Source organism: Lethenteron reissneri, chromosome 24 (assembly GCF_015708825.2).
Source record: "Lethenteron reissneri isolate LAM-NWPU_2019-01 chromosome 24, ASM1570882v1, whole genome shotgun sequence".
Lineage (NCBI taxonomy): Eukaryota > Metazoa > Chordata > Hyperoartia > Petromyzontiformes > Petromyzontidae > Lethenteron > Lethenteron reissneri.
The window spans coordinates 4132386-4152454 of record NC_083802.1 but is presented as its reverse complement, the minus strand read 5'-3'; the positions used below and the strand labels follow the sequence as shown (position 1 = coordinate 4152454).

Below are 20069 nucleotides of genomic sequence, written 5' to 3'. Positions count from 1 at the left end.
ATTGGATTCCTCAAGTCTATTCTGACTGACTGAATTTACGAGGTGGGAACTATGGATTAAAAATAGCACCCATAGATATGGTAGATTGTGGTATATACAGTATAGTAGAATACATACGCTCATAAAAGACACATGTTAAATAGCATGTATGAGATATGTAAGTAACGATGCACATACCAGAAATTCAATTAATTGTCACAATTTTGAGTTGCAATTCGACTCAGCAACACTTTTTTTTATAATGTTATTTATCCATTGCAGCCTTTGCACTAATAATTGATAATTATTTATCGCATTAGTTTTTTTATGCCATTCTTACAGGGCAAGGCTCTAACAAATGTGCTTGGTTCACAGACACAGTTCGCAACAGTTTTAGAGTAGGTGGCCATGTTGCTACGTGCAATCCCGCTTGAGTACAGTAATTTGCAGGTGATTTTGAAATTTGGAAAATTTGGAACACGACCCCAGGACACAATGGCCTACCCTTTTCCATATGATGTCACAGGATCTCGAACATCAACTGTGAAGCGGATGACGCATATTTTTAACAGTGACTACAATACTATCTGTACTGCGCTGCCTGTCCCAATGCTCTTGGCTGTTTCCAGGGCAAATTGTCTGTCTCACTGAAACTGTGTCTTGTTTGTATTGTCAGCTTCCTCTGTTCTCGTATATCCTCAAGATACATTTCCATGTTGTGTCCATTTTACATCTTACAATTGTGATTTGTGATTTAATGCGTGTATTCTAAGCGTACACATCTATTTTAATCTATGAATCAAGAGAACGTTACAGGCCTGGTAAATAGATGGGCCAGCAGAAACACATTTGCCATTCTGCAGTTCGAGCCCATGGCTTCTCTGGCTAATTCTATAGGTGTATTAATTGTAAACAATGCGTGCCATCCCGCACGTCTGACTATCACGAATGAAGTGCAACATACAGTACACACATTCAAAGTGGGCATTAACGAGCCTGTGATATTAAAACAAATGGTTGGCCATGTGTGCCAGCATCATGATCAAAATTGTAAAAAAAAAATGGCTTTCAAGATACTTAATTGCATATTAATCGTTGCTGGTACAGCTAACGCTTATCAGGACACACATGAATAAGAGCCTTGAGATTCAGTGAAACATTCCTGCGTGAACAAAAAATAATCATACATGGTGTGACAGTTGAAACAATGGGCAAGTTTCTTAAATCCACTCCCATATGTCCACTCAGCAGTATAAGTGGTACACACCACAACTAATCAATTGGCAGGTCACATAGTAAAGCGTGGGTAGTCCCACCTCTTTTAATATATCTATTCAGCATGGAAGAATAAGGCAAAATACCCACTGCAGGGGCTTTATAGAGCTCCACCATATGGAAGCCCTTTGTCCGGCAGTGGCATGAGCAAGCAATTGCAAGGATGCACCTTTAACTTTCTTTACCATTTACACGGTAGCTGTATGTGTACTGTATACTGCACATTGATGTATCAATGTAGCCAGGGACTTATGATGTATCCTCAGGAACATGCTCAATGTCATGCCATGCAATGGGTACGATGGAAGCCCGTAGGTGACATACCTCGGGCAAGCTGTGCTGCTTTCTGGAGTGGGCGAAGGTGGAATGGGAATGATACATGGGGAATGAGTTTTGTTGCTCACTTGGACAGTAGCTGCTGTTCCGGCCAAAACATTTACAGCGCCGGCAAAAGTAGATCATCTGTAGGAAAGCAAAATAAAAATTTGTGAGTTATCATTCAAAACATACAAAACATATACTGTATTATCAACGCATAATGTGTTGTTAAAAATGTCTAGTTAACATATAGGCTTTGTTATTTTGAACTTACTAAGATAGACTGGTTCGTAGCAGATATCACAAAACCCTGGGATGTTTGGAGACAATCTACATTTTGTTGTTGTTGTTGGTGGTGTTACTTGCTGACCCGCTCCTACTGGACATCTGTGAAAAAGAGCCTCATAGCTCATTGGATTCCTCCAGTCTAAATAAAGATTCTGATTCTGATAATCCCGTATTGAAAATGTCTAAACTATGGCACAGTCAACTTGTTAATGATATGTTTTGGGAAAAAAACCTCATTACATTGAGGTTAAACTTTTATTGTTGTCTCTGTTTTGTAACAGTGAATAGATTGATCTGTAATGAATTAAAAAGACAACCAATTCCCTTGTCATTTTAAGAACCTCAATGAAAGTTAATTCGTGTTTTGTTTGGACCAACAGTTGGCATCCAATTATCGCATGCACGTTTTAGATCCTACATATTGTAATAGTATTTTATTCAGGCTTTCGCCAGGTAATACAAATACATTTATAGAGAGGTAATGAGCAATCGTGTTCTCCTGGCTACTTAAAACAAGAAAATGGGTTTCAATTTGCAATAAATAATAATATTTTTTTATGAAATACAAGTATATAACTTGGTAAGAATCTGAAATAAATAAACAATGTGTTGCGTGTTTCCCCACCAATATGACAATATGGTAGAGCGGAATTGGCCTGCTATCTGCTGGTGTCAGCAACACACTTTATGAAAAAGTAATTGGAAAATGTAGTTATTAAAAATATTTTGTATCCAGATACAACATTTTATAGACCTAGGTTAAAGAAAAAAAAAATCTGAAAATTTGTCTTCCAATCAACAGTTTTATTTTTAGGATTTAACATCTGCTAAGCAGCCTGGAAAACCCACCAGTACAAACTGTCGTAGGCCTTCGTCTATATTTAAAAAAAGATTAATACATTCTTTGAAGACTAACCCTTGCAGAATATGATACAAATTTGACGTAAGTTCACTCATTCCGGGCCAAATATTATTAGATGTGCTCGTGGCATGTGCAACCAAATGTGCAAATTTTATATCCCATAATATCCTGTGAATGGTGTCATGTGGCTTATTTGAGAACTCCCAAGAAGTGACATCACAAGTCTTTATATCGTGCTCTTTAAGGGTCCACCTTGGACAATCACTGCACTCTGCTCCATTCAGCTGCAAATGCAAGTGAGTAGTCTGCCCTGCGACTCTCCGTAAAATACGATTTGTTTTCCGAGCTGGGTGAAGCTGAATTAATTTAAAGCCAACATTTACATCGTCATTTGTGTATGCCTCAGTAAATAGGCGGAGACAATCAATTAACCACACATGAGCACATACTTTTACCTGACATCAATTTGAAACCAGGATTTCAGCAGCTTTAAGACATTTCACAAATATTAACCTGTACATGGCTAAACAACAGTTAACTTGCTCACTCTTCATTATATAATTACAATGGCGAGAGTACTGAATAGTGATCACAATAAAGAGTAAAATGAGAGCAATGAGTGCGCCCAGGCTTACACAGCCGATGAAAAGGAATATGTTGATGAAGAGGATCAGACTCGTCATGACGATGAGAGCGATGCCCCAGTCTGGGAACAAGTTCGGAGCGCTTGTCGTTGTTGTGCCTTGACAAAAAAATAAAACATACATTTTTAGTTTTAGTGTGGGCTTGCGGGCAAAAATAAGATATTGTAAATGCACAAATTGAGACATTCTATTAATTATCAGGCATTATTGTACCACTATACCTGTACATTGTTTAATTTCATGCATTGGTAATTTATGGGATAAAAAGTGACCGATTTAAAGAAAACAACCCTATAGTCAACCCAAGTATGTTACATGGAACACTATTTATTTAAATATATAAAAGTACTGTATCCATATACAGTTCTTGAATTAGTGTCATATCATGATGGTAGCATTTTTATCACCCACATATTTTCAAATGAAAAGGTTTCACCACTTCATGAGTAGCTGGAACCTGGTATATATACATTTTTTTTATTATTATACCAAATAAGACCCACTAAGCTATGTGGCTCTTTTTCAGAAGCGACCTGGCCACTAATGATAGTGGCTTATCACCTGGAAATGGAGAGCAGCCAAATACTTTCAATGCATGTTTCTATTACGTGGAAGGTAAAAACTGGGGGACCCGGAGAAAAATCCACGCGACCACATGGAGAGAGACATACAAACTCCAAATGTACAGGCGTCAGGGTCGGGATCGAACCCACGACCTCCTGTATTATGAGCTCAATAGGCTAGGAACCCACAAGGTCGTGAAACCCTAGTCAACCAGTTGAGCCTTCAATAGACCAATGACATCCACATGAGGAACGTGAGTAAAACGCGAGTAAAACATGAGACACAACAAAATATCCCCTGTTAGGTCAGATGCCTGCATTTACATGGTGTGCACTGTGGTGGCTGTAAAAAGAGGGTTAGCCGATCTGGTCTCTTCAGCTGAGTAATTGGGGCAGGGTGAAAAGAGGCTATTTAAATTAAAATACATTTTTTTTGTTTCCTGGATTAACTTTAAGGTCCAAGTGAGTATAGCGCAACGGGCATTTCCCTACTTTCTACCAAGCAGATGAGGCAAGAATAGTGGGCAAGTGAACCATCATTAGCAAGAACATTGTGAAAGTATGTTGCCAGGTTTTTATTTTATTTTAATGTAACTATGATGTTAGACATTGTGATATGACTGTAGCCGAAGCCTATGCACCAAATGAGGCTGTAGAAGATGAATCCATACAGAACTTGTATGACCGAATACAATTTTTGTTGGATACAACTCCAAAGCATAATGTTGTCAATACACAAGTGGGCCCTAAGTATGACAAACACGGGCATGTGCTTATCCAGCATGGCAAAGAACAAGAAGACATATTCTTGGGCCTTTCGGTAAAGTCACGTAGATAGGTTGGAAGAACCAATTCCTCAACCACATCAATTCCATACACCCAGCCATCAAATTCACCATGGAGGTGGAAAAGGATGGCAAATACCATTCATGGATGTTTAATTGAAAAGAGACCAGATGGCTCAATGGGACACTATCTACAGGAAAGCCACCCATATGGATGCCTACCTAAAATCTGACTCCCACCACCATCCATCACAGAAGAATTCCCTCATCAAAACTCTACACCATAGAGCTCGATGTATTTCTGACAGTCATCACCTAGCCAGTGAACTGGAACACCCAACCGTTGGGAAAGAACCATCTGAGGACCCAATCAAAACCATAATCTTGCCATACATAGCAGGGGTCACTAAAAAAATTCCAAAATCATGAGCAAACACACGATCCAAGTTCTATTCAAAACAATACATAAAATTCGTGATCTGATCCCATCTGTGAAGGATGTGATCCCTGACATGCAATACCCAGTTCCAACATAAAATAATAACTGAAAATGACAGATATAATCACATGCTGCAATTGATACTCAGATTGCACTGTGACCGATGAAGAGCACAGTCCTTTTTTAAATCCGGGTGTAGAAACAATAACTTGGTTATTGCAATGATAAGAGTGATAATGGTAGGCACTTCGACAATAACCCTACCCTATAATAGTGACAAGATTTAGCCTTCACGACGTCAAATCTATTGATGGCAAACTAAATATTGGGAGTGTGGGTGGTGCTCTCAGCGAGTCAACCCAGTCAGTTAACTTGTAACATCTGGGCCTGTCCCATGACCTCCTGCCAGATAGACTTCGCCCCGTCATATGGCCTCAAAATACACCGAGTCTGACAGAGTGCTGTGGTGACATCACCTCCTCCTCTTTGTGGTGAAAGGCGGATGTTGTTTTTGTGTGTACGTGTAGGTGTGTACGTGTAGGTGTGTATGTATGTGTGTATGGGGAGTGGTAGCGTAGCACTACGAAGCCGGCCACCCGAGTTCGATTCCCGCTCACTGTCAACACCAGTGACGATTATCTAAACCGGTTCTGGGCATCCCCTAGGTCGACTCGGCCTCATATGAGTACCTTATGCGATGTGTAAACATCGCCACAAGTGTGGTGTTGGCCACCCACCCCCTCATGTGCCATGCCGGCTTTCATAGATACTCGCTAACAGTATTTGCCCCACCATTCTGTTAAGGCTATATGGGGGTATTTGTCTTTGTGTATGTAGGCATGCATTTCTGCCATTTATGTCTTTGTACAATAATTTGTGGGCGTATTAATGGGTTACGTACATTTATTGTGTGGGAATGTAATATGGTATATATTAAGTAGGTTTGCTTAAAACATACATTGACAAATGTATATTTTATATATAAAAAGTTATGTCATCAGTTTATTTTTGTTTTTCACTGAAAGAAATGTATAGCTTCATATCTTGTATTTTGGAAAAATCCAAGGGAGACTTTAGACGTTTCGATGTACAATCAGAAAACTATGACTTGGAATTTCACTCCCCCCCTCCTCCTAAGTTTTAAACCATTTAAGGGCATGTGGGGCACAGGAAGTTGAAAAAAGTGAGCAACTCTACTGGGACAGCAGGTGTGAGATCTAGAAGAAACTGATGATGAAACATGGTGGAACTGCATAAACTAAACAAACATGTTTTTATTTGACCAGGTACGGCCCACTGAGAAGCCACCTAACCACAAATGATAGCTCAACGAAGTGTATCATCACGTGGAAATGTGTAGAAGCCAAATACTCTGAATGCATGTTTCGAAATGGTGGAGGACCCAGAGAACAAATCCACACGACCACGGGGAGAACATGCAAACTCCAAATGTACAGCAGCAGGCGTCAGGCTCAGGATTGAACCCACGACCTCCTCTACATCACGCGAGGTAGTTAACATCTCGCCACTGAGAAGTAGGAGGCAGATAACACAGACCTGAACAAATGTTATCATATCATTACAAAGAGAGGATACATAAAAAATGGGAGTAACTCCAGAGGGAAAAGATTGTTGATTAATCCAGGTAAGGTGTTTACCGGTGTTTTGAATATAAGCAAATGTAAGCTCGCTTCATGGAAGACCAGATTAGCCTGGAGATATACTGTGTTTACTGTTTGCAGCGAATAAAGAAGAGCTGGGAATATCTAAAGATGCATTACCAAGACCTTAAAATAGCATATCATTTTGTTTGCAGAATATTGCAAAGTTATGGAATTATCAGTAAAGTAATCTGACTGCCTTAGAACTTGTAGAATGGAATTCCAGCATGTGTGCAGTTAGATGGAAATAACAACCTTTGGAAATAGAAACAACCTGGACTGGTTATTATATAAAGCACAATATGGGAAAGTTTAATGAGTTTATAACAGTTCAAATTAAGAAAAATATTCCCAAAACGGCCTTCAATTCCTATAGCAGATACATTTTTTGGAATGGGAATATGTTTTAGACGGATGGTGCAATTTCGTATCAAACAGGTTTTCTTTTGGTATTTACCAGATTTTCTTTAAAAAAATCGTAAATGGCATAAAATTGCAATAAAGAGGGAACTTTATGATTTGATGCCTTTTTTAATGCGCAGCGCGGATCACTTCAAAAGGGTGTTCATATATTCTACTGAGACATGCTCTTTAACCATTAATGTGTAACATGTTTAATGTATCATGAATTGCACAGGTTTGTGCACATACACTGACACAACCCAATAAGGCATTACTTTACTGTCTGAAATATTTTAGCTATATTAGTATAACACCAAGGTGAATATAATCAAGTTTACCATTTCCTATATTAAGATATTGCTTTCAATTTGACAAACATCCCTAGACATGATCCTCCTGAGTAATAGCCTTGAGACTCGGTGAGGCTTATCTGAATTAACAAAGGGCATTACTATTATACTATACTAGAACCATATTAACTATATGGGTCAATGTGTACTATGTGTACGTTCATTAGGATTCAAGAGTGATGGATAAGGCTTTTTGTTGAAAAAAGCCACGTCAATCAAAAGAGGCAGAGGATATGAAACATTCACGCAGTGTTGCTCTCTCTACCATACAGTACCATGGGCTTTACCCTGCCAAGCAATTCAAAAAAAATCAACAATTCAACAAGCAACAATAACTAATTAACAACTACATAATGAAACAATATTATCATCGAACAACTGGCACAACAACCGCCTGAAAAAAAAATCTATAACAACAATAAAACTGCAATTGAAGAAAATATACACGTACTCAACAGCATCCTACCCAACAGCAATTCAATAACCCACAAACGCAATCAGGTGACAATAACGACTTGCTGCACGAAACAGCAATCAAGGAAACAACTCAACAACCAATGACAATCAACCAATGAAGAACGAAGTAGCCTGTAACACATTTTTGAACAACCAAAGACGAGATTATTGTAATAACAACCAAAAGGCAACCATAAATAAAGATAACACTTCAAATGTAACCAGATGCTTAAATTGAGAACATGTTTTTTGATGTTACTACATTTTGGATATTTCATAGTGGTGTCCTGCTGTACGGAATCAACATACTTGTTACCTGCCAAGTGTAATAAAATTACGTGAAGTCCCAGGGGCATCTTTAACGTTACATATACACATTAATTGTCAATTGTTCGTAGAATACATGGTCAAATGTAAAAAAAAACGAAATGCTGATCAAAATTTGTGGATATAAAAATGTAAGTAAGTTGCATTGCCTGTCTAAATATTAAATGACAAAAATAGTTGATAGCATTGAAGGGTTTCTTTAGAAAAGCATAATTGTCAAATTTTTTTTTATTACAGAGGTCACGAACATTTTTATTGTTTGTGTTGATTTCACGTGGAATAGCCATTGGGAAGACAGTCTCTCCTGCATACTAAGTGTATGCATCTGAAATGACACCCAGGCAGGTTGAAGTGGAATCGAAACCCAGGCAACCAATGTCAATCAGGGAAAGCCTCTGTGTAAAGCCTGTGAGAACCCATTGAAAGCATGGATGGGGGTGCTTTGTGACTTACTTGTCGTTTGCGTCCCAGAATTTACATCTATAGACATTTGAAGCACAGACATACACACGCATATTTTAGGCTCATAATATAGCAAAAATAGCAATGATAATAATAATACCGATGGATAACAAGGCTATGAAAAACATTCCTGAACCAAATTAATATGCTATTACTGAAACGTTTGTTTAGCATGACCATGTATTTAACATTACACAATATTAAGTGGATGAACCAAATTAATAAGGTTCATGTAAAATAGGAAAAACACAGTTTATATAAAAAAAGTGCAGTGTTCACACTCTTATTTGTGATGTTTGTCAAAGTAATGATACAAATCAAAAGATCATCATGGCCAAAAGCCCTGATGCTGCCACACCTCACCATCACTTCCTTTCTCATGCCAGATCCTGCAACTGTCACTGAGGTCTGCCCTTGGTGCATTTTTCTTTCAAATTATTAGCATTTTCTGCATAGAACTCTATTCAATGGCCAGAATATGTTCTTCTCGTTACTTTGTTACAGTGCAGATATGTGATTCATGAATTGGGTGAAAGGTAATGGGGGTGGAAATTTCCAGTCACAATAACCTCTTGCAGAAAGTATTCCATCGAATTCATAACCAAAGTGACACAATGTCTAAATTTGTCTCTCTCTAACCTGATGCCTGTGCTCTGTTAACTTAGTCTGCATTCTTGCCAGACCTTCATGAGTATATATCCAGATCAATGCTTACATGTACTGATATCCTTCTGTCAGGTAGAGCTCTAGACCTGCGTCAAATGCTTTTATGATATTTGTTGCCTTCTGGAACTACAGTACATGCCTACGGATCACACTGCGATGTTTACTGTAACTCTAAAGTGGCTTAAAATGGCCACCTATTAAGGACAAGTTTGTTTTTGTTCAGTTCATACTATGGGGCACATTTGTTTTGTGAAAGAAAAATCGTATATATATGTAAAAAAAAATTTGGAAAGTATAACAAACGTATATTTTTATAAGACAAATGGTGCATTTGCAAAAACAGGATACACTATAGCGGTTAACATTGCACATGTAAATAGCTGAACTTAGGCCTATAGTGTACACATAAATAAAAAATTCTCACCAGTCACTTTGATGCTATCGAGGTTGACTTTCAAACGACCAAGCTGATCGACTTCTAGTCCTTGCTTAAATGTGTCTAGAACTCCCATACTATTGACAACTGGGTTGTTGGAAAACACCACCCTGGTTTCTGTATCAATTGATCCTTTCCTAAAAAAAGACATTCAAGCATTAATACACATACAGTATATATGTATATACATTCATGCCCTCTAAAACCAGCCAGGAGAGCATTGAGGGTCTTCTTTTGCAATAAAGATCTGTGCAGATGTAGAGAAAATATAAAAGGGACTGCACTGGTAGTGGTATAATGTGCAGGTACATTTCACAAATAAAATATACCACATTAAGCATTAACAATGCTTTCTAACAGAAAACATTTATGGTAGGTTTGGAAATGTCCAAATTCATAGCAGCACAGAGAGACAGCCAAATAGGACTGTCTGACTTCGAGTTTGAGATACCACATTACACCTCTGATATTAGCACGGTTGGCTAAGTACGGTACAAATTGAGCATTTCTGATAGGGTGTGTGTGCACAGATATGTGTGCTGGGGGAGTGGTGGCGCAGTGGTTAGTGCACTGTGCTATGAAAGCGGGAACCTGAGTTTAATCCCCCCCCCCACCCCATGGCTAGCATCAGTTGTGAATATCTAAAACAGTTCTGGGCCTCCCCTAGGTCGACTCTGCCTTAAACATTAGCCATATGAAGTGTGGATAACTAGGTTAAGGTCTTGACTTAAAGCTTTCGTGACTGCAGGAATCTGATTGCTTGTGTTGCGATTGAAACGTCGTGATATTTTTTATAATTTTTCTATCTACGTGGCTTTACCGAAAGACCCATAGAATGGGTTAAGGTCAATGCTAATGTTCTGTCCAGAAAAAGATGGGAAAGTGTTTTTCTCATGTCATAACTAAATGGACATAAAAAAAATACATTTAAGGTGTTACTGTTAGCCATCATCCAATACAATAGATAACGATCGTTGTTAAATTGTAGTTTTGTATAAAAGAGGAATTGACGCAAATTACAGGATAAAAATTCCTCTTATCTGTAAATCATCATATTTCACAGCCACTTTACAAAATATCACACATTCTAGAAATTACATATTTCCGTAAATTCTACAGTGTTTAATGGCAATCAGAGGTGTGAATAAAACATATACATTGCTTAGGGTCGATTACCAGCATTTCTATTTTTCAGAGGTTGTGCAAAGATGTGGGAAACACGGAGCCTAGTTCATAGTATGTACTGACTTGCATCACGCACGTTTGAACCTTGGATAAATAAGACACTTGACCATCAAATAATCATGGGAGACGACAAATACAATACGGTAAATGCCTCTTAGTGTTAATAACTTCGTACAAATTGTGCATTTGGAAAAATAATTGACAAGAAGCCTTGGATAGTAATAGAGGATACATGTTTTATCTGAGATTGGAGGCAGTGAATTTATCACCAAAACCAGCACCGGTTGAATACAGTGACATGCAGTACATGTTCCGTTGTAATTCCAAATTTAGCAATCATCACTGTCATCAGCCACTGTCCATCTCCTGCTGCATGAAGGCCCCCCCATGCTGCCACCACCCCGTATGATTAATTTTACTCCTGCACATGAACTGCTCTCATTGCTCCATCTCCACAATGATTGTCCTCTCGGACACATTCCCTCCTTCAGCTGCCATTCCATCACTAGTCTTGTTATTAGTGGTGTGTGTCCTACCCCAAAAACCCAATTACTTTTCTTCACAGTCACTTTGCTGTTGCTTATTTGAAATGTTCGTGTGCTCCTCTTTTGATCTTTCAGTTAAATGCTCACGAGCTTGGAATTTTAGGATTGCATTAATATGTATCAATACGTTACTATGTATGCATGTGTGTTGAACTTATTTCGCACTGTACATAGCCGACTATGCTAATGGGAGGTACGAACTATGTTAATATGCAACATATTCTCTGAATTACAAACTATTGGCATGTTTACTTTGTTGTTATAATCATACATAGTGTAGTGTTAGATGTGTGTATGTTGTATGCACTTACGAAAATCGCTCCACTGTCGTGCTCCTGTATGAATCCTTTAAAGAGCTGCTTTTGTAGATATTTCCTATCTGCAAAGCATAACGTTTCATTATTTTGTCAGAAAAGGGCCTTTTGAAAATACAGTGTATTTCATAGTAGGGTCCACTTTACACAATGCATTTCAAAAGATTCGTCTTAAATGTTTTTTTTTAAGAATACAACATTACACTGCAACAAACATTTCATTTGGGACCCTTGATTCATGAATGATCCTTATTTGAACGCACAAAATCTACACAATGCTATTACATAGGCTTTTGTGGCAATGCTATGCAATTCTCTGATGTGTTTTTGGGTTGTGCAGCATGTTGTTCGGTATGGAATTGAATCAAATAGTTTTTGAAGAAGCTCCAAGTAAGTGCATCGAAACGTCAGAAATCATGCTGAACAACACCTGAAGCAACCCTAAAACACCTCAAAGAGCAAAATATACACAATGTACAAATGTCATAATTACTGTTATAAATTTACTGAGAAAATACATTACCTCAATGATGATTTCTTTTGACAAAATCTGAAAATCATTGGATGTCTTGTCGTTTAAGGATTCGTTAAATTGATCGTTCGTAATCTTAAATGTAAGGTTAAACGTCGGCAATGTTGGTGGTGCCAGTGTTGACATGCTGGGCACATTTGTTGAGACTCCGGTCGATGCTGAGCTTGCAGTTCCATTCGGAGTTGCTGCTGACATCGTAGCGGAAGACGAACTGGTCACGTTCGTAGAAGGGCTGGTCGCGTTCATGGACATTGTTGTAGATGAGGTAGGAGCACTGCCACTTGCCGTATGAAATGTTTCTGTGGCTGTGGTCGCTGAAGCAGTTGTCACTGTAGAATTTTCTGACCCTGGAGATGTGGTCACAGCCATTGTGGTGGAATTGACTGGAACCACAGTACTGCTACTGAGTGAGGCAGTAGTGGTACTCTCATTGATGCCAGAGCTGGTTGTCGAAACATGTGTTGTGCTCGTACCCTGAGATGGAGTTGCAACCGCAGTGGATGTGTCATTAGTGGAAGATGTCGGAACATTTGGAGTTGACACATTGTGAGGAGAAGTAACTGAAGACCCTTCTGTGGAAGAAAACGCCGTCGTATTATCTGGATGGCTGGTGGAGGCAGATCCTGCGTGGCTTGTGGACAGTTGTGTTGTTGCTTGGGTGACATTGATACTGGACGTGGCATTATTCCAGGACATTGTCGTCTCAGACATCAACGTGCTTGCCGTGAGATTTGATTGGGATGTGGCTGTACTTATATTTACTGTAGGTGTGGTGGTGGCCCACGATTCTGTGGTCAGGGACATCATTGTGGTAGTATTTGATGTCGTTCCTGTTACTTGACTGGCAGTGGAGTTTGATGGTGACGATGGACTCATCGTCGTGGCGGGAGTGGTGTTGTTCCACGAGTCTGTTGTCCCAGAGGTCGTGTGAGATGTGGTGTTGTTCCTTGAATCCGTGGTCTCAGCCATCATAGTTGTATTCATCGATGTGACTGCGGGCGAGCTGGTGACACTGCTTGCTTGCGATGACATATCAGGTGTTGCAGCGCTCGTAGCATTGATCGGCTGTGTTAGCGCGCTCACGCTTGTTGACTGCGTGGTGCTATTCGACGATTCTACTGTTCCAGATGTCGCATGAGTCGTGCTGTTGTGGAGGAGCATCGTAGTCTCAGGCATCATAGTTGTATTCATAGTGGTCTCGAATTGAGTGCTGGTAACACTGCTCGGTTGCGATGATGTATCCGGTATTGCAGTTGTATTAATGGCGGTGTGTGAGGAAGTGCTTGTAGCATTGTTTGAGTCTGTTGATGTGCTTGCATTTGTTGATTGGGTGGGAGTGTTCGATGATGCTGTACTCGCATTTACAGTTGTTTTAAGTGTGCCCTCTGTTACAGTATTGGTAGTCTCATGTGATGGAAATGTCGTTGCACTTATGTTCAAAGCAGATGTGGTGTTGTTCAATTGTACTGTGGTTTCAGACATTACTGATGTCTCTGTTGTGGGACTGGAAGTAGAGTTATCCTCCGGTGTTTGAAATGATGTTAAAGAATGGGTACTGGTCTCAGTCTCGTTATTTTGAGATGCAGTAGTGAGATGAGACCCACCAGTTGACACGAAAGATGAGGTATGATTTACAATGCCAGTTGTTATTGACATCGTGACTGTTGAGTTTTCACTCGGAGTTGTTGATAAAAACGGTGGCTCTGGCGTCATAGAGGTATTGAGGGGCATGCTGGTGGACGACCCAGTCACATTTGCTGTATATTGCGTGCTTGTTTCTGGGGTTACAGCTGAAATAGGCCCGGTCACTGATGGCCCTTGAGTGCTCTCTGTCAAGGTAGTTTCATTAACCGAAGTGGAAGTTACAACGCTATGCGATGTTGTGGTAGACACAGTTGCTCTATCGGTAGTAGCATTGGGGCTGGCTGCTATGGTGGTTTCAATCGTTGATGTACCATTAGATTCTGCGGTAACAATTGGTGAAACTGCTGATGGTTCTGGAGAAGTCTGATGTGGAGTGGCAGATGAAATGGCTGTGGTGTCAGTCACAATTGACACTGTACTCACTGATCCTGGGAGGCCTGTAGCAGATGTGAGCATCTGCGATGAAACCGTGGCATGAGATGTTACGTTCACGGATGTGGTTGTTTGATCTAAACTTGATGATGATGTAGCTACAACTTGGTGGGTTTGTGTCCCAGTGTTGGAAGATGTTTGCTGGATGGGTGTGGTTGCAAATGTAGTTGTGCTAGGAGCAGTACTATTTGTATCTGTCATGGATGTTGACACATTTGACGCTGCTGTAGACTCCACAGTATTTGACTCAGTCGCGTGGCTTATGCTTGTTGTAGACTGTGCAGCTAAACGTGGCGTCTTGGCTGAAAACAGATGAACAAAGTACTATAGTTAATATGACATCCATATATCTCTAATCAACTACCATTTAAATCTCTTAGTGACCACTGATATGACATCCGATGGAAAATATAATGGCTATATATAGACATCTTTCAACGTATTTTCACATGGGGATGATAATATATTCAGTTACAGGCACATATACTGACACGTCTGCACCTTCATAGGCACTGTAATCAGAAAGCTTTCAACTGTGATCTTGGCCTCAAGTGCCAGTTTAAACTTGGCCTGAAGCGCAAGTTTAAACTGCGGTAACAATATAGGCACGTGCACCTTTTAGCGTCATCTGGTCGAACACCATATGAGACTAGGCTCGAAGAAAAGCTGTCTCTGGTGTGGACCAATCAGTTTCAAGGACAATGAATACATTATCAGAGTATTGTTTTTTGTTTGCATTTGATTGCAAGTATTGTGGTTAATGTAAACATGATTCCTTGCAAAAGGTGTCAGTTTTGTTGCCATAAAAAAGGGGGAAAACCCTATTAGTGTATTTTGGTACTGGCAAAGGAGGCCTCATGATAAAATATAGGCACACTTCAGCTATTCACACGAATGCAAGGGGGTACTTTTGCCAATCGTAAGAATATGGCCCCTTTCATGAATACAATGAGGCTTATTGTGTAGGTGGTACACTGACAGGGCACAGAGAGTGGTTGGGCTGACAGGATAAGGAAAGAGGCCTTTAGCTGATGAGGAACGGAGTGAGAAGGTGGCAGCAGACCAATGGGTCGCATAGCAGGTCGCAGGAATAGTTCGTAGAAACAGAAGGTCTAAGGATACAAGATTAAAATGAGTTTTGGTATGCAGGTGATGCTGGTTTTCAGCTAGTATTTTGGCAGTGTCATTAATGGGAGTGGTTAGGTGAGAGGTTTCTGTATCTTTATCAGCAGGTGTCAGCAACAAATATAATTGTGGGGATCGTAGAGGACACGGTAATGTGCATACTGTAATTATATTAATTAACTTTTGTTAACCCAGGAAAGCCAACCTCACTGAGTCTCATGACTCTTTTTCAGGAGGATCCTGCCAAGTTTTCACAGTAGGGCCGATAATTTGTATGTATATTCCAATTGAGTAAACTGCATTTTTTTCACATTTGGCAAATTTGTACCTTGTCTCCAGCACACACAATGGCATACTCTTTGCGAATGACATTACAGGATCTTTAATGTCCACTGTGAAGCAGACGGCCAATGTTTGTATGGTTAACACACCTGCAGTATTAATCAGGACGACCACTGGATTCGAACCACGAACCTCTACAACGAACGCATTACCACTAGGTCATGTCACCATCCTGTGTACTGTGTATTTACATAGTATTGGGTATAATGCAACGCCTATACTTCTTAATTTTTCATGTATTTATTTGCGTGATGTACAGCACCTTGAGTATTTTGTAGGAAGGCACTTCATAAATGTAATTAATTATCATTATAAAGCAACTTAAAAATAGCAAAACGAAATCGCAGACTTACTCGGGGAAAAGTTGTGTCTATTCATATCGCACATCCATAGATCCCAAGTATTCTCACTTTTGCACTATTGGTCACAGTCTGATCGCGAAATCTGTCGGCGTATGCACCAGTGCAAGGGTATTGATAATCCCATGTACTTCGATCCAGAGAGCGTGAATTAATTGGGGTTAATATTATAACCCTTTGTCAATCCACTGCTGGATGAAAGTCTCCCAACTCTGTGTTAGTTGTGGGAGTTGTTTTACCATACTTCACCACACTTGTCAGCCATGGCCAGGAATCTCACTCTTGTGAACTCTTTCTATGCGCAGTGTAAGCACCAGTGAGCATTAGCTCAACCCCTATTAAAAGTGATACTGGGATGTAAATAAGGACATTTTTTCTACATGTTTAAGATTCCACAAGTATACATTGGGGAAAGGTTTACAGCTTCTGCAGACCATATATAAAGTGATCATCAGAACCAGGGACACTGTGGGGATGATTAAAATATCTGTGATTGGTGGAAAGGCAGGTGGCAGAAGTGCAGAAAATTAGGGAAGAAAAATCATTGCGTTCAAACTGGACGAGCCATAAATAAGATTAGGAAAATTAAACACGATTTGGTTTGACAGAACTGATGACTTTATTCACAGTAGCAAGTGGATGAACTTTAAAACAAAAATGGGGACGGCAAGATGTAATTTTATATTGTTAACAGACTTAGTGGTGATCGTTCACAACATACAAGTTCAATACCTATACGGGATGGCAGTGCTACAGGATTTTCGGAGAAGAACAACGTTTCGTGGATGCGGTGCAACTGATTTAGCAGGAAACTGAACAAGGAGCTACAATATCCATTATAATCGCTGATAATTGTCGAGAGAGCACACTTTATATTGGTTGGAACCTCCTGGCTACACCAGCCCACAGGGGATTATTGTGTCCGTCCGTCCGTCGTGCAGGGAGGGGCTGGGTGGGGAGGGAGGGACTGGGTGGGGAGGGGAGGGTGGGAAGGGGCTGGGTGGGTAGGGGCTGGGTGGGGGGTGGGAGGGGTGGGGTGGGGCTGGGTGGGGAGGGGCTGGTCACCCCGTGGTGCCCTTATAAAACTCAACGTTTAACCTGCTCACGCCGGCTTGTGCCCGCCCTCACAGCCGGGCATTTTTGCGGAATACACCACGCTGCCGTTGACCCTGGCCATTGACCGAACACCCAACGTTCCTACCAGCTTCTTCCGCAGGAATGTGTTTAAAAATGGCAGAAATTAATGACGAGCTGGAGAACATAGAATACATTTAAACAGAAGTAAAATGGCAAAAATGTGGCAATCCTTTAAGAGTGTGGGGTTTTGCTGCTGATATGTTTAAGGAAAAAGACATGCTTGAAGTATAGAAATGAATTACCAAGATACAGGGTGTGGGCTCAGTTTAACATAGGATTGGAAATATCATGGGCTCATTACTAATGTTTATGCAGTGAGCATAGAATATACATTTTTTAAGCACAAAGAGATTGACGTGACGACAATAGATTGGTGCCAGAAAGATATGCACTACTTGGACATATTGGCACAAGACAAAGCAAAGTGTAAACAAATGACTAAATGTGCAGTGGACACCAAATGGGCTATCTGCCCATGGATCGTGATGACCATGATGATGCACAAAGATTGACAGTCTGGAAACGGTGTTCTACCAATGTTTCAATGAAACGTGTCTGCTTGTCAAAATGACTTTTTTTCTAATCAGGAAGTATAAAACATACGTAAAATAAATCTTAGACTTCCTCTCTAAATATACAGAATTTCAAGAATGAGAATATGCAAGTGTTTGAGTAAAAATTCCACTGAGTCTGTTATGCCTCTGGGATCAATACAAGAGATACAGTACAAATGTTGTTAACAGTCGTTATCATATGGAGAGACTGGTCCCATAGTAGGAATGTGGACTTCCCCACTGGTTCCGTGTCACTCATGGAGACATCACTGCAAAATGCTGCTTGACCTATGGTGACAATGACTTTTTGTTTTACAAATAATGTAACAATAATAATGTTTTAATTTACATATAGAGTAATGGTCATTTTCCTATGTCGCACATACAAAAATTTCAATTACATATCATCGAACTATAATGTGACATTTCCATCGGAGCTAAATCCAGATCAAATCTGCAGTCAGCCTTATCCAAATCCGGATTGTATAACAACATCAAAAGGTTGTGAATTCTCACAGCAGGTTATCCCTCGCACACATTCACAGGATACAGTAGTTATCAAAGTATTAAATATAACAAACAACCAAGTAATACATGCATGGGGTGGACTGGTGGTTCAGTGGTTCGTGGACTGTGCATTGAATTCAATAATCTGAGTTCAATTCGTGGTCATGGCTAATATCAGTGGCGAAAGATATAAAAACTGAAACTGATTCACCAACCTAAACTCACCAGTACGGTGAAGTATAGTCAAAAAACCTCCATGACCAACATAGAGTGGGTAGGCTTTCATCTGACAATGAACTCTATGTGTCCTAAAGTATTACTACTATAATTATTCAATAAATGCCAATAAACAACAGAATATTCATGACTAAAAATAATGCACACACATTTTCGCACGTCAGTTTTCATCGTATTGTTCACAAAAAATATACTCCTTTTATCTGTGAATGTCACCTTTGTTAATCACAGACAATGGAATGGATGTAGCATGTGGTACAGGAAAGTGGCTTATCCAGGATAACTGTGGATAACTTTCTCCACGAGGTAGCGTTGTCGGGTAATGTGTGTGATATAGTGTAAAGCGTTGTGCCTCACGGGAATGTGGTCGCGTGAATTGAAATTTAGAGTTGTTGTATTTCAAAGTACACATTTTGTCTTGATGTATATGCATATGTGCCAGAATCTGTGGAAATATCTGCTACGAAGTGGGTGCCGCTGATGCTGGCTGATGAGGGTTGATCAAGGGACCACACACACACACGCGCGCGTGCTTGCGAATACATCAACTCTGATTCTCAGTCCACACTCTTTGCCACCCTTTCCCCACCTTAGCTTTGCGAATGCTGCCTCACATTGATTATCTCCGGACATGTGTCTGGAGTGCGGTGAGTTATTTGATCAGAATGGGTCCGTTGCAAATAAACATTTGGCAGCTCAGCAGTATTGGTCCAAGCAAGCCTGACTGTTGAGACACGTCGAAACCGGGCCAGAGTTGATTCGTGTTGAACCAACGTTGCTGAAATGATGCCCTACCAGAAGGCCATGTGGCTGATACAACGTGTAATGTGGAGGGACACAGATGCGCAGGAGGCATATTGGCTGCTTTTTTTATTTTGCTACTGATCGTCTCCACAACGATGCTAATGCTTGTTTAGTGATAAGCGTTGATGAATGCTCATCCTGTTCCCCGCTCTCCCTTCAATGGATGGGGTTTGTGCCAGTCACAACAGTTGGGGGATTTCAAATCGATGCTGTGGTCAAAAGATCTAATTTTAGTCAATAAAAGGCTAAGCCATTTACACGTAAAGTGTACAAATATAATTTTGGCCTAAGCTCATAAACATTATAAAATCCATAATATAAACCTCCACCCAACACTCTGCTGGGGTTTTTTTTATTCGCAACAATCTTACCTTTACGTTACTTAATGAAAGAAACAGTCTAAAACAATGTAATCTACAAATGCAACGCTGCGTTTTGC

The 20069-nt window shown here is 40.0% G+C and overlaps 1 protein-coding gene across 2 annotated transcripts in view; it reads right to left on the bottom strand.

Annotated features, from left to right (window-relative positions):
• Positions 1-20069, bottom strand: part of LOC133346431 (mucin-2-like) — a 54602-nt gene that overhangs the window by 29404 nt on the left and 5129 nt on the right. The window contains exons 3-8 of one of the 2 annotated variants that reach the window (XM_061557996.1): positions 12481-14867; positions 11955-12022; positions 9902-10050; positions 8803-8829; positions 3358-3464; positions 1579-1716 (exon numbers count right to left, since the gene is read on the bottom strand). In XM_061557996.1, the coding sequence (XP_061413980.1) occupies positions 1579-1716; positions 3358-3464; positions 8803-8829; positions 9902-10050; positions 11955-12022; positions 12481-14867 (2876 nt within the window). The remainder of the gene's footprint in view (positions 1-1578; positions 1717-3357; positions 3465-8802; positions 8830-9901; positions 10051-11954; positions 12023-12480; positions 14868-20069) is intronic. The other variant, XM_061557997.1, reaches the window with a different exon arrangement.